Source organism: Toxorhynchites rutilus, chromosome 3, assembly GCF_029784135.1.
Source record: "Toxorhynchites rutilus septentrionalis strain SRP chromosome 3, ASM2978413v1, whole genome shotgun sequence".
Lineage (NCBI taxonomy): Eukaryota > Metazoa > Arthropoda > Insecta > Diptera > Culicidae > Toxorhynchites > Toxorhynchites rutilus.
In genome coordinates this window covers 108213553-108228428 of record NC_073746.1, presented here as the reverse complement: position 1 = coordinate 108228428, position 14876 = coordinate 108213553, and the positions used below count along the sequence as shown (strand labels likewise).

General features: G+C 43.0%; 2 protein-coding genes across 3 annotated transcripts in view; both read right to left on the bottom strand.

Moving 5' to 3' along the window:
* Positions 1-14876, bottom strand: part of LOC129777486 (uncharacterized) — a 648520-nt gene that overhangs the window by 587864 nt on the left and 45780 nt on the right. The gene's annotated exons all lie outside the window — the stretch shown is intronic.
* LOC129773419 (uncharacterized) lies at positions 4100-10099 on the bottom strand. The gene has a single exon (XM_055777025.1). The coding sequence runs from the start codon at positions 10097-10099 to the stop codon at positions 4100-4102; it is 6000 nt and encodes a 1999-aa protein (XP_055633000.1).

Sequence of the window (14876 nt, the reverse complement as noted above, 5' to 3'; positions counted from 1 at the left end):
GACCATTGGTATAATTGGATTTGATAACAGATACAACGAACCATGTTGAAGGAAAGCACCTGTGATCTGTTACTATCTGGATTGTTACATCGATTCGATTAGTGTATAAGCAACGATATCACAGAATCTCTTCTACAACTCCATGCAACACTTTGAACGGACAAGGCTATTAGTTAAATCGGTGATGTGGATAATAGTTTAACCAAATCGGTTTATTATATAGAAAACAGAATTTTTCAACTCGGTCAAGCACAGTCTCGAAACAATCGAACGAATGGAAGTGAAAGACTACGCAAACATTTTGGATGGATTCTAACTTGGCAAAATGCTTCTGTTTCATTGAGGATTACGTTTTGCCTGATAGCGCCTAGGAAAAATTGATCCAAAGTCCGTTTAGAAACCCGATTTGTGGAGATCTATCGTTTTCTAAAGATCGCCTAATTCTACTGTGAACTTAACAACGAGTAGGGTAACACGGGGTGAGTTGGACATACGGGGTGATTTGGATTTTTTATATATTTTTTTTTATTTCGTTTATTTTTACAGGCTCAGTTACTTAAGTTTAAAGGAGCCGAATTCTTAAATATAATTTTAAAACTATATATATATATATAAACAATTTTCATACATCTATGGTTAGTAAGGTGGAAAACCGATTACTCGCGGTGTACTCGAGTTTAGGAGGGTGACATATTTTTAGGAGAAGGATGGGATATAAGGAAATTGTAACAATGTTGATGAACACTCATTTCATAAATCTATTCGTATATCTATAGGGTATTTACATTTCAACTTATTCTACTATTTATAGCAAGGGGACGAATTACCCGCAAAGGAAGGAAAGGAGGGTATAAGGATGTAGGGACAATCACACACGAAGATCTATAGCTTTAAGGAAAACATATATATGGGACATGTAATCAAGGTCTAACCGAGCCAACACATCTCTCACCGGCACATTGGGCTGTCTTCCTCGGGCCCGAAGGGAGTTTTCTAAATTCGATCTGGCGACCAGATACACCTCGCACGACCAAACAATGTGCTCGATGTCGTGATAACCTTGGCCACAAACGCAGAGATTGCTGCTGGCAAGATTGAAACGAAAGAGTAGTGCATCTAACGAACAGTGATTGGACATGAGTCGGCAGAAGGTGCGAATAAAGTCCCGACTCAAGTCTAGACTTTTGAACCACGGTTTGAGGCTAACCTTAGGGATAATCGAGTGAAACCACCGGCCCAATTCATCTTCATTCCACTTGCGTTGCCAGTTAGCGATGGTATTTTTGCGGACTAAAGAATAAAATTCATTGAAGGCGATTTGACGCTGATAAATATCGCCTTCAATTGCACCTACCTTTGCTAATGAGTCAGCCCTTTCATTACCCGGAATGGAGCAATGTGAAGGGACCCAGATAAAGGTAATGACATAACAGCGTCTGGATAAAGCACTCAAAATTTCTCGTATTCTCTCAAGGAAGTACGGCGAGTGCTTTTCCGGCCTCACTGAACGGATAGCTTCGACAGAGCTAAGACTATCCGTTACAATGTAATAGTGTTCAACAGGTCGTGAGGCGACGCTGTCCAGCGCCCAATGAATTGCTGCCAATTCAGCAATATACACTGAGCAAGGATTCTGAAGACTGTGTGAGGTGCTAAAAAATTCGTTGAACACTCCAAATCCTGTGGACTCATTTATAGTGGACCCATCAGTAAAGTACATATTATCACAATTGATACCCCTATATTTTTCATCGAAGATCGTTGGAGCGATCCTCGATCGTTGGTAATCTGAATATCCATGGATATCTTGCTTCATGGACAGATCAAAATGCACAGAGGAATTGATGTAGTCAGGGAAACAAACACGGTTGGGAATATACGAAGAAGAATCAACCTGCATGGAGATGAATTCATGATATGAACTCATGAATCCGGAGTGAAAATTTAGCTCGATCAGCCGCTCAAAATTTCCGATCACCAATGGGTTCATAACCTTACACCGAATGAAGAACCGAAGAGATAATAAATTGAAGCGATCTTTTAGTGGGAATACGCCTGCCAAAACCTCGAGGCTCATGGTATGCGTTGAGGGCATACATCCCAACGCAATACGGAGACAAAGATACTGAATTCGCTCGAGTTTAATGAGATGTGTTTTGGCAGCTGATTGAAAACAGAAACTGCCATACTCCATCACTGAGAGAATAGTTGTTCGATACAACATTATAAGATCTTCGGGATGGGCTCCCCACCAGGTGCCGGTAATTGTACGGAGAAAGTTTATTCTTTGTTGGCATTTTTTACTCAGATACCTAATATGGGCCCCCCAAGTACATTTGGAGTCAAACCAGACCCCAAGATACTTGAATGACATAGCATGAGTGATCGGTTTACCCAAAAGTTGAAGCTTTGGTTTTGCTGGTCTATGCTTCCTAGAAAAAACCACCATCTCTGTTTTCTCCGTGGAGAATTCGATCCCTAGCCCAATGGCCCAGGTTGAAAAATTGTTCAAAGTATCTTGTAAGGGTCCTTGCAGGTCGGATTCGTTTGGTCCTACGACAGACACCACTCCATCATCTGCAAGTTGTCTTAGGCTGCAATTTTGTGTAAGGCAATTGTCGATGTCGCTTACATAGAAGTTGTACAAAAGGGGGCTTAAACATAAGCCCTGGGGGAGGCCCATGTAAGAGACCCGACTTACTGCCGAATCTCCGTGAGAAAAGTTCAAATGTTTCTCACAAAGCAAGTTATATAACATATTATTCAATAGAGGCGGCAGACCCCGAGAGTGTAATTTGTCCGACAAAACCTCTATTGAAACAGAATCGAAGGCCCCCTTTATGTCCAAGAATACTGAAGCCATTTGTTTTTTTTCAGCGTAAGCCATTTGAATTTCTGAAGAAAGCAACGCAAGACAATCATTCGTCCCCTTGCCCCTGCGGAACCCATATTGTGTATCTGAGAGTAGGCCATTCGTTTCAACCCATCGATCAAGGCGAAACAAGATCATTTTCTCCAACAATTTCCGTATACAAGACAGCATTGCTATTGGGCGGTACGAATTGAAGTCGGACGCGGGTTTTCCGGGTTTTTGAATAGCTATAACTCGTACTTGTCTCCAATCATCTGGAACGATATTATTCTCCAGAAACCGATTGAATAAATTCAACAAGCGATGTTTCGCCACATCAGGGAGGTTTTTCAACAAGTTGAACTTAATTCTATCCGATCCCGGAGTAGAATTGTTACATGAAAGGAGAGCAAGAGAGAATTCTATCATCGAAAACTCGGAATCAAGATCGCACCTACCTTGTGGTATATCTCGAACAATTTTTTGCACAGGAGCGGAATCAGGACAAACCTTCCGTGCAAAATTAAAAATCCATCGATGTGAATATTCTTCGCTTTCATTTGTTGAAGAGCGATTTCTCATGTTTCGAGCCACTTTCCATAATTTTTTCATTGACGTTTCTCGTGACAAACCTCCCACGAAATTTCGCCAATAAGCACGTTTTTTCCCTTTGATTAAGTTTTTAAGTTGATATTCAAGGGCTAAATACGTTTGAAAATTTTCAGGGGTTCCACGTTTCCGAAAAGCTTTAAATGCATTAGATTTTTCTACATAAAGCTTGGAACATTGGCTATCCCACCATAGATTGGGAGGCCTTCGGGAAATGGTTGAACCTGGGATGGGTGTTCGGAAAATCGGTTTAGTAAAACGTAGTTTTTGTAGCAGCACGTTTAATCCAGCTCAAACTAAAAATTCATCGTAGGTAATTACATTTTATCAAAGAAATATATAATTATTTGACTTACAGAACTAGTTTTTTATCTATCTTGCACTGCAAACCGCGTGTGCAATCCCCGATGTAAATGTTGGAGTCCTATATCGAACAAATTCAGTAATATATTTATATATATTTTTAATATAAATATCTGCGGCTTACCGCTTTTATAAATTTATGTTTTCAAAACACTAATTAAAGTACTGAATATTTTTTTAAATAGAAAATTCACGGTTCAAGTTTCAGAGTAATCAATTATCAGACTAAGCGTTCTACGAATATACTTTTTATGTCGCTTTGTCTTAACGTAGCTGTCAGTTTTTATATTGTTCGGGTTTTTTGACATTTTCGGGTGTCAATTTTAAATTTGTGCCCAGCGGTTTCAACAAATCCCCGACCCGTAAACCTTGTCCGGAACCTTCATTTGGGCAAGATTTACCAACCGACATAATTTCGATTCGAGCCAACCGGCTCACTGGTCGCCGAAATATCCCATTCGCAGTGCGCACCTTGGCTTGTCGTATGCGACCGTCACGACCTTCAACTACTTCCTGTATTTCTCCCCGTATCCACCCATTACGGTTAGAGTCGTCAACGATGAAAACTAAATCTCCAGGAGCTGAAGGGGTAGTCTCCTCCATCCATTTGGTCCGCGCGTTTAACGACGGCAGATATTCCTTCAGCCAACGCTTCCACAGCTCATCCGAAACCAGTTGCGAGCGAAAATACGCATTGCGCAATGCTTCTGCTTCGCTAGTTGGTGCGATCACTGGATCTTGGAGCCCTGACGAAGTACCACGTAAAAAATGATTCGGTGTTATGGCTTGACATTCCACGGAGTCCTGAGGAAGATAGATGAGCGGTCTGGCATTGACGATTTCTTCAGTCTCAGCGATAACTGTTAGCAGTATCTCGTCGTTAAGGCGATGTCTTTCATGCAGCGTCTTCATTACCTCTTTAACTGTGCGCACCATGCGCTCCCATACGCCCCCCATATGGGGTGCGGAGGGCGGATTGAAGCACCATCGCGTTCTTGCGTTGGTGAACACATTGGCACATGCAGTATCGATAAGTTGGATCTGATTCTGCAGCTCATTATTTGCAGCCTTAAAGTTAGTTCCATTATCAGAAAAGATAACTATTGGAGGTCCTCGTCGCACAACAAATCGTCTAATGGCCATTATACACGATTCGGTATTCAAGCGGTGAGCCACTTCGAGGTGAACTGCACGCACATTCAAGCAGGTAAATAGGGCAATCCACCGTTTTTCGATCCTACGATAACCCACAGTGACCTCAATAGGACCGAAATAGTCCACCCCCACGTAACTGAACGGCCTAACATATGGGGTTAGACGTTCTATTGGCAACGGAGCCATTCTTGGCACATGTGGACGAGAATTGCGCACTTTACACCATGGGCAACTTTTTGCGACATTTGCCACCAATGCTCTTAGCTTTGAAATCGAAAACCGCTGACGAACTTCGTTGAATACCGTTTCTTTATTTGCGTGTCCATATCGCTGATGGTAAAACTCGACGATTCGATATGTGATGATGTGATCCCTCGGCAATATAATGGGAAACCTGGTATCAAAGGGAACAAATTCCGCCATGCTGGTTCGACCATCCACGCGCAAAACATCATGCTCATCGAGAAACGGACACAGTTTTTTCAGCTTACTTGACTTTTCAATCGGTATCCACTGTTCACGGGCTAATTGACGATTTTTCAACAGGGTACTTATTTCATCTCCATAAAAATCTCGTTGTGCTTGCCTCCAGAGCACTTGTTCGGCAATCTCATACTCTTCTTGTTTTAGGGGTACGATGATCGAACAAACTGAACGCCGTACAAGTTTTGACATCTCTGGAACGTACAATACTTCGATAGGTTTTCGTTGAATTCGCAGGCGACAGTTTGAAATGAATCGGATCACGCAGCAAACCGAACGTAATAAAATGTTCCATTTGGATATTCTGGAAGCGTCGATCCACAGGATATTATCCACCTTTGTGTGGAACATGTTGAGAACTCTGAGCTCTGAAACGAGACTTGGCGGAGGGCGGTTGTAAGATGGCCATTCTTCCTCCGAGTGTTGGAGGAAATCCGGACCACAGAACCAGGGACCATCGGGCTCTAGTGAAGCATGATTGCTCCATTTAGTTAGGATGTCTGCAATATTTAATTTGCTGCGTACATAACGCCACTCGTTTATACTTGTTTCCTGCAGAATTTCGCCGACTCGATACGCGACAAACGGTTTAAATTTTCGCGGGTCTGCGGCTATCCAATGCAGCACTGTTGATGAGTCAGTCCATAGAACACGTTTCGTAGGTTTGATGTTGTGATTTGATAATACTGAATTCAACAGTTGTACTCCTAATGTTGCAGCTAGCAACTCCATTCTTGGAATGGAAAATGGCTTCAACGGACCAACTTTCGTCTTCGCAGCCACCAGCGAACATCGAGAATTTCCTTGGTGAGTTATTCGGAAATATACAGCGCACCCGTAGTAATCCTGACTCGCATCCATAAACACGTGGGCTTCCAGCGTACTGTATGCGCTTGATGGGGCATTTCGCAGATAACACCGGGGTATGAGCACTTGGTTGATGACGGGAAATACATTTCGCAAACGAGACCATTTTTCGTAGCACTCATCGTTCACCTTCTCATCCCAATCGCAGCCAGAGCGCCAGGTATGTTGAAGAAGACCTTTCCCGTGAACGGTAAATGGTGCGAGCAAACCTAATGGGTCAAAAAGACTCATTATGCAGCTGAGTATGATCCGTTTAGTAGGACGATCGTTGGTTGACATATAATGCATCAGGTCTGCGCGCATCGTCGTGGAGAAAGTGAACACGTCGTCGGAGGGCAGCCAAATAATTCCTAAAACACGCTCACTAGGACCCTCTTTGCCGTTATTCAACGACACCTTGCTTCCTGAAGTTGATTCACCCATTGCTTCAAGGAAACCTGTCGAGTTTGAGACCCAATTGCGTATCTCTAAACCAGCTTGGCTATGAATGTAACGCACTTGTTTCGCTCGTTCAATAGCTTCATCAGCAGTATCCGCACAATCAAAATAATCATCCACATAGTGCTTGTGGATAATTGCACTTGCTGCCTCGGGGAACTGATCAGCGTAGTGGGATGCGTTGAGATTTTTTATATATTGTGCGGACGCAGGCGAGCATGCTGAGCCAAAAATGGCCACGTCCATTACGTATACTTCCGGTTCAGTCTTTGGATGAGCCCGAAACAAAAAACGCAAAACGTGTTTGTCTGTGTCTCTCATTCGGAACTGGTGATACATTTCACGAATATCTCCGCCGTACGCCACCTGTCTTTCGCGAAACTGTTGAATAACGGTGTGGAGGGGCGTCAGGAAGTCCGGGCCCGCGAGGAGCTTCGAGTTTAGGGATACGCCGTCTACTTGTGCCGCTGCGTCAAGCACCAACCTTATTTTTTGTGGTTTCCTTGGGTTGACAACCACATTCAGAGGCAAGTACCATATTTTATTCGGATTAGACGTCGCAAGTTCCTCCGGGGTTACTTTATGTGCATATTTTTTTACTTGGTACTCCTTTATTTTCTGTTTCACTTTATCGTACATTTCCGGATTCTTCAGAAGTCGCCGCTCGAGTCCCTGTAACCGCTTGATTGCCATCGGGTAACTGTCTGGTAATTTAACGTCGTCTGTTCGCCAAAGGAGACCGGTTTCGAACCGATCACCGATTTTAATCGTCGTAGCCTCCAAGAGTTCTCGTGCTCTGCGGTCCTCAGCAGATTCCGGAAGCTTACTTACAATGGTTCGAGGCTCTTGACTCAGATAATACTCCCACATCATTTGGTGAAGATCCTCGTTAGTATATCCACTGTGGAAACCGAGAAAACCAGTTGTCGAAACAGTATCTCTAGGGCCATATATCGTCCATCCTAAGCAAGAGCGAACTGCAATGGGTTCATTGGCATTACCAACCCTGGATTCCAATGGAGCAAGCAAGAAGGCGTTGTTGAGTCCGATCAGGATTTTCGGTTCCTCTCCAGTATGGTCGGCTGCATACAGACCCTCCAAATGTGGATAATGTTTGGACAACTCCTTGAAGTTAACTCGCTGCTTCGGTAGATGTAACTTTTTCACCGTATGTGCTTCTTTCACATCTAATCGATCTCCTGCATCGGAAGCAACTTTGAATGACACACACTCAGATGAAGCTTCCCGTCGAACAATATTGCCCGTCCACTGGAGAGTCAACGGCTGATACGCTCCTCGTACTCCCAGCTCGCGAACGATGCTCTCTTCAACGAGTGTCATTGACGAGCCTTCATCGAGGTAAGCAAACGTAGTGATAGATTTTCGCTCACCAAGCAATGTGATAGGAACGATTCTGAAAATAACGGGTAGCTTCCCATCGAGATGCGTGTGTAGATGACCTGCATTAACTGTGGCCAGAGTCGTAGCTCGTTGTACCACCGGAACGGGAGTCGTATCTTTATGTACCAATGGGTGATGATTTAAGCGACAATTACCAACATTGCACGTAATCTTGAAACGGCACCATCCTGTGTGCTCATTGAGGCAACGTTCACACAGCTTCCAGCGCTCCATCAGCTTAACCCGCTCAGCAAGATTCAATCGGCGAAATTCTTCACAGTTTCGTATACGGTGACCCGAAGCTTTACAGATGCGACATGGACTTAGTGGAAATAAATTCGTTGACGGTCCACTGTGAACATGAATAAATCCTTTATCCTTCGGTTTCGGTTTTTCAAATTTAGTGGAGAAGTGTGAATCGACGTTCAGTGTAACTTCGCTGGCTTCGGACACGATGGACGACGCAAAATCAGAAAATGTGCGGAGATTTACGTTTGCAGCATTGCGTTTATGATGAACCCATTCTCGCTTCGTGGACGCTGGAAGTTTATCGACCAGTTCTTGAATCAGAACCGGATTCACAAGATGGTCGTGCAACTCTGCTGCTTCCAGATGATCGCATAGCTCTTGTACCGCCATCCCGAATGGTATGAAGGTTTCTAGTCGATCAGCTCTTGGTGCATCTGTTCTTCGGACCTTGGATAGCAGAGTATGGATAAGCTGTTCCGGCCGACCGTATAACATACGCAAGGTCTCAATCACTTGAGGAACAGCTTTTGGAAGTAGAAGCCGACTACGTACCGAATCCAAAGCTGGTCCTCTTAAACATTCTTGGAGACGTACAAGGTTTTCTACCTCTGAGAAGCCGCACGCATCCGTAGAGTTGACATAACTGCTGTAGAAAAGCGGCCACTCTTCAACCCGACCTGTGAACACGGGAAGTTTTTTCGTTAAAACTTGGCGAGCAGCACGTTGAGCCTTGTTTGGCCCCGACCCATACGAAGTTAGTGTTCTTGTCGTCTGCGTTGGAATTGCGGGCGGTACTGGATTGAGCTCTTCGAATTCCTCCTCGTCGTTGTCTGCATCCCTCGTAGACGATGAACCGTCCTCACTTGGAACGTCTTGCTGTTCTGCCTGCGTTGTTCGCGTGAGTACTGGAATTTTTGATAATTTCGGGTTACGTTTTGGTGTTTCCTGTAACTCAGGAACAGGTTGCGGATTGCTATTACTGGGTTCCGTCGTTTTATTTTCCGACTCAGAAGATCGCAGATCGCCTTTGAGTTTTGAGAATTCTTCGCGTAAGAGTTGTTGTTGACGTTGAAACTCAGCCTCTTCTTCCAACTGTTTCTGATACATCAGACGTTCGTGATGCAACTGTTTCTGTTTCAGCTCCCTTTGCTGATACAGTCTCTTCTGCATTAACTTCGCCTCCAGCTCGATCCGCTTCTCCTGAATTATTCTCTCTTCTGATAGTTGTTCTTCTTTCAACTTCATTTCATTCTCCAACCGTTTTAGCTTATCTCGTAGACGGTTCCCGGAATGTTCGAAACCACATTCGACTATGTTTTCGCCTACCGTTTCTAATGTGTTCGTTGCCACTTCGTTCTGACCGATAAATTCTGCTCGCTCCGAGTTGTCTTGGTTATCAGATGGAACCGGAAATTCCAGATTAGAATCTCTCTCGATGGGAGGCACTGCGCCTTTAGAGGTTTGATATTTACAAGGCTTTGAGGGCGCGGGAGCGTTCTGCTTATTCCCCCTTTTTGCTTGTTTATCCTTCTTGACAGCACACTTAGGACACTCGAAAGATCGATTTTCCACTCCCGGAGATTCTCCTACACATTCCATGTGATACCAGGCTTCGCATGCGTCGCAAGCCACCATTGGACGATTATCGGTTTTATTGCACTTCTCGCAAGCTTGATCCTCCATCTCAAAAGTAAGGTTAGAAATAGTTCTTTTGAGAAATTGTTCGGAAAATCGGTTTAGTAAAACGTAGTTTTTGTAGCAGCACGTTTAATCCAGCTCAAACTAAAAATTCATCGTAGGTAATTACATTTTATCAAAGAAATATATAATTATTTGACTTACAGAACTAGTTTTTTATCTATCTTGCACTGCAAACCGCGTGTGCAATCCCCGATGTAAATGTTGGAGTCCTATATCGAACAAATTCAGTAATATATTTATATATATTTTTAATATAAATATCTGCGGCTTACCGCTTTTATAAATTTATGTTTTCAAAACACTAATTAAAGTACTGAATATTTTTTTAAATAGAAAATTCACGGTTCAAGTTTCAGAGTAATCAATTATCAGACTAAGCGTTCTACGAATATACTTTTTATGTCGCTTTGTCTTAACGTAGCTGTCAGTTTTTATATTGTTCGGGTTTTTTGACATTTTCGGGTGTCAATTTTAAATTTGTGCCCAGCGGTTTCAACAATGGGTTTCGTTTGAGCGCGAACCGCGCTGTCATAGATCAAACGAGAAAGGAAGTTATACTCCTCCAATGGAGGTAAACCATCTCTGGAATTGATGGCTAGAGCAATCGCGTCCGCATATTTTTTCCAGTCAATGTGTCTTGTGAGGTCATATGCCATGTTTATAGATTCAGAAGAATTCGACCCAATGGTGATGGAAATTTTGATTGGCAAGTGATCACTACCGTTGGGGTTCTGGATTACATTCCACTTGCAATCTAACGATAGTGAATTCGAGCAAAGCGAGAGGTCAAGAGCACTTGGGTTAGCAGGAGGTTTAGGTACACGTGTTGTTTCCCCAGTGTTCAAAACGGTCATATTGAAGCTGTTACAAAGGTCATATATCAACAATGAACGATTGTCGTCGTACTGTTCCCCCCAGGCAGTTCCGTGAGAGTTCCCAAGTCTCCCAAGATCAATCGTGGCTCAGGAAGGAGTGAGCACATGTCATCAAGTTGTTTGCGGCTAACCGCAGCTCTCGGAGGCCAATACAAGCTGACAATACAGAGGTCTTTGCCTCTGATGTTTGCATGACAAGCAAAAGCTTCGATCCCCCCAATAGGTGGAAGGTCAATTCTAAAAAATGAGTGGCACTTATTGATCCCCAAAAGCACCCCTCCGTATCTATCATCACGGTCCACGCGTATAATATTAAAATCGTGGAAAGAGATATCATCTCGCGAAGAAAGCCAAGTTTCGGACAGAGCAAAAACATCACAATTGAAGTTATGAATTAAAAATTTGAATGTATCCAATTTAGGGATAAGACTACGACAATTCCACTGTAAAAGGGGATATCTCCGACCTGTCTATTTGAATTAGACATCAAGAGAGATAATCATTGCAAGGAGGGGCCATGTTTGCATCAATTGTTGCAAAATTGTCTTTAATACTGGAAGCATTGAAATGACAATGGTTCTGATGGAGTCGGAAATATTAAAACACTTGAAGATTTGATCCAAAAGGTCAGACAACTTTATAAATCCCGATTGGGAAGTTGAACTGGACGGAAAAATAGGGACAGTTGGGGTTTTTGATGTCCCCTCGAGTGCTGGGTCGTTCGAAGATGAAATATTCCCACGGAAGCCAGGAGGAACCTGGTTTTGCTTGTCTGCTGCACTCGATTTTTTAGGCAAGCTAACAGAGGATATAACCGTGGGGACTTGTTCTTGAACTTGGGGAGTGGTCACATTTTTGCGCCGGAGATTCCCTTTGAAAATAAACGGTGTGCCCCCGCTAGCTGTGTCCGCTTCCATTTCATCAACTGGCAACGTGGAAAAGGTATTGTGTGTTGAGATTGGTTGTTCTTGTTGTTGGGTCAGTGGCGAAGCGCCCTTTAAAATTTCCGCAAATGTGCGCTTCGAGCGTTCCTTTAAAGAGCGCTTCTGTTTCTCCCAGCGACTCTTGTAAGTTTCACAAACTGAGAGCTCGTGTGGGGATCCCCCGCAATATGGACATTTATGCTCAGTCGCACTGCAGGATTTCCCCTCATGTTGCTCTCCGCAAGTGGCACAGCGCTCCTTGTTGGCACAATAATCTGAAGTGTGACCAACTGACTTGCATTTTTGGCAAGTCATGGGCTTTGGCACGAAGAGTCGCACAGGTAGTCTCAATTTGTCCACCATAACGTAGTCAGGGAGGGCGGCACCAGCAAAGGTGACTCGAAACGAGTCGGACGGCGTAAATTTAGTTTGGTCCCCATCATGGGAAAGTTTCCCGAGTTGGCGACAGTCCAAGATTTTCACTTCCATTGAGGGGAGCTTCTTGAACTTGCCTTTTCCTTCTGCTTTTATTTGTTCGCTCGTCAGACCCGTTTCAGTTATCACCCCCTCAATTTCTACGTTATGGGAGGGTATAAATGTTCGATATTCGAGAGTGAAATGTTGATCAGCAACAATCTCGTTTGCGTGTTTCCGGTCATTCACGACAACTCGCAATTTGTTCGGTCTAACCCTGCGAATTTCAGATACAGAAGTGTATCTGGCCAGATCTTTCATGATCTGAATCACGTTAAGGTTTTTTCCTTTCGGTTGTGGCCGGAGGAAAACAACCCACGGGCCAGTTCCAGGTGCATCTTCTGGATAAACTCTGACACGTGGAGCGGTGACAACAAAGGGGGAAGACGAGGACGAGGACGAGGACGAGGACGAGGATGAGGATGAGGATGAGGACGAGGACGAGGATTGGGTTGGATCGGAAGCATCAGAAGGGGGAAGCGAAATCGATGATGGGAGAGGGGGAGCGAAGTAACAGTGGGTTGAGCGGGTTGAGGGAGGCTTGCAATTTTCTTAGTGGGGGGCTTGGTAGGATGAGCGGATTCGTCCCCAGAAGAATTATCTTCCTTATGAGGGACTCGTTTATGTTTTTTCCCAGATCTTGTATGAGATGCATTATCGGAGATCTCCATCTCTGGAGATCCTCCACTATACTCCATTTTACAAAGATTTCTGTCTTATTTTTAATTTATTATTGATTTTAACAATAATCTCAAAAAAAATAGCAAAAAAAAATGATATGATAATAATTGATAATAATATTAAACAATGAACAAATGAATTGAATAATAATATTAATAATAAATATGTGTACCTTAATATAAAAGTTGTTCCAATAATGCACTCTACTGCCCTAATCAGGGAGAGACATAGGCTACGCGCTACGGAGACAACACAATAGCGCAAGAATAGCTTACGGAGCCACGTGGTGATGAATCCCGTTTGCGACAGTCACGCGATGTCGATCCCGTTATGCCGAATCAGTTCAACAGCCGCAATCCGGCTCGCTGCAAGAGCGCTGGTTCCTTTGTTCCTTCGTTCCACTTAACAAAAGGTCAGGTCGAAAGCGGACAGCAATGACCTTCACTCGTACACGATTTACTCGTACCGATAGTACAATAGCAAAAGTGGCAACGCACAATACCGACACTGAACTTCACTCGTCAAGAGTTGGATAGCGAAAATGGATTTTTTATATTGTCATATATTTCTATTGTTTAACTGCATGTACCTAACGTAAAAAAAACATTGGTAAAATTCGACAGCTGGAAGGAAACGGTAGTATGAACACAACAAACACTTTGATTGTCAAAAAATGTGAGTTTTCCGATCATGGTTTTAAAGTTTTTCCCGCTGATTAAACAAACTTTTCAAGTATTGTGCAGTAAAGTTTTGTTCGCCTACAGAAGAGGAACAATTTGATGCAGCGAAACTGTAATTAAATTAATTGAATTTGAATTTTTACATGTTGTATGGGGTGATATGGACATGTTTCTGTGAGGTGAATTGGTCCTGGTGTGGTGTGAAGGTTTGAGGCTTTTCTTTGGTCGATTCGATTTCTGATGCCGATGAGTTACAAAAAGAAGATGAGCAGACAACGTTGGAAGAAGGAGAAGCTTAAAAAAGGAACGCGGGCAACCAAGAATGGATTTTCTTTGACCAAGCATCGAAAGTGTTTGGAAATGCTCGAACAACAGTGAAAAGATCCATGCAGAATTCGAGATGGTCTCAATCCAATTTTTCTGGTCTGGAATGTGGCCAAGACACCTGGTATCGATTCCAAATCACTGTTACTGGTTGTAACATTATCCCAAAATACTTTACATAAACATAAGTATGTTTTTTTTTTTCGATGAAACACACACTGGACCAAATCACCCCGCATCAAATTTTAATGTCCAAAAATCATCTCTTTTATTTTATGATATCCTTGGTAGATCGAAGCTTTATATTAAGATTAAACACTATTAATTAAGAGAATACAAGTGTAGCTCAGTGTTCAATGTTCCATTTTTTATTTAGACCGCATTGGTTTGGAAATATTAGGCGATTTGCTTAGAAGGTACAAATTCCCCCCTTTTACCCAACATTGCTTCGGCTGTAGTTGTCACTTCAGAAATGATGGCACAGTCGCGAACGCCGAATGTTTGTATGATCTCTCTTTTCGTCGAAGGTTACAGAAAAGCGGTGAAAATTTTCATTCTATCATTCGTAGTCATAACTGTCCTCTTATACCGGATCATTTGATACTAGTTTGAATGTCATTTGATTGTCAGTGACTTGAACGCCAATTCTTTAATAAGACGAAGAATGCTTCTTTAGTCAAATTCTGATTTAATTATGGACGATCAGTTCACATTTGCAAATTGAGCAAATAATCAATTATTCATTTTCAAACCCGTCAGTTTGTAGATTCAATATCTTTGTTATCTGAAACAGGAGTTCGGG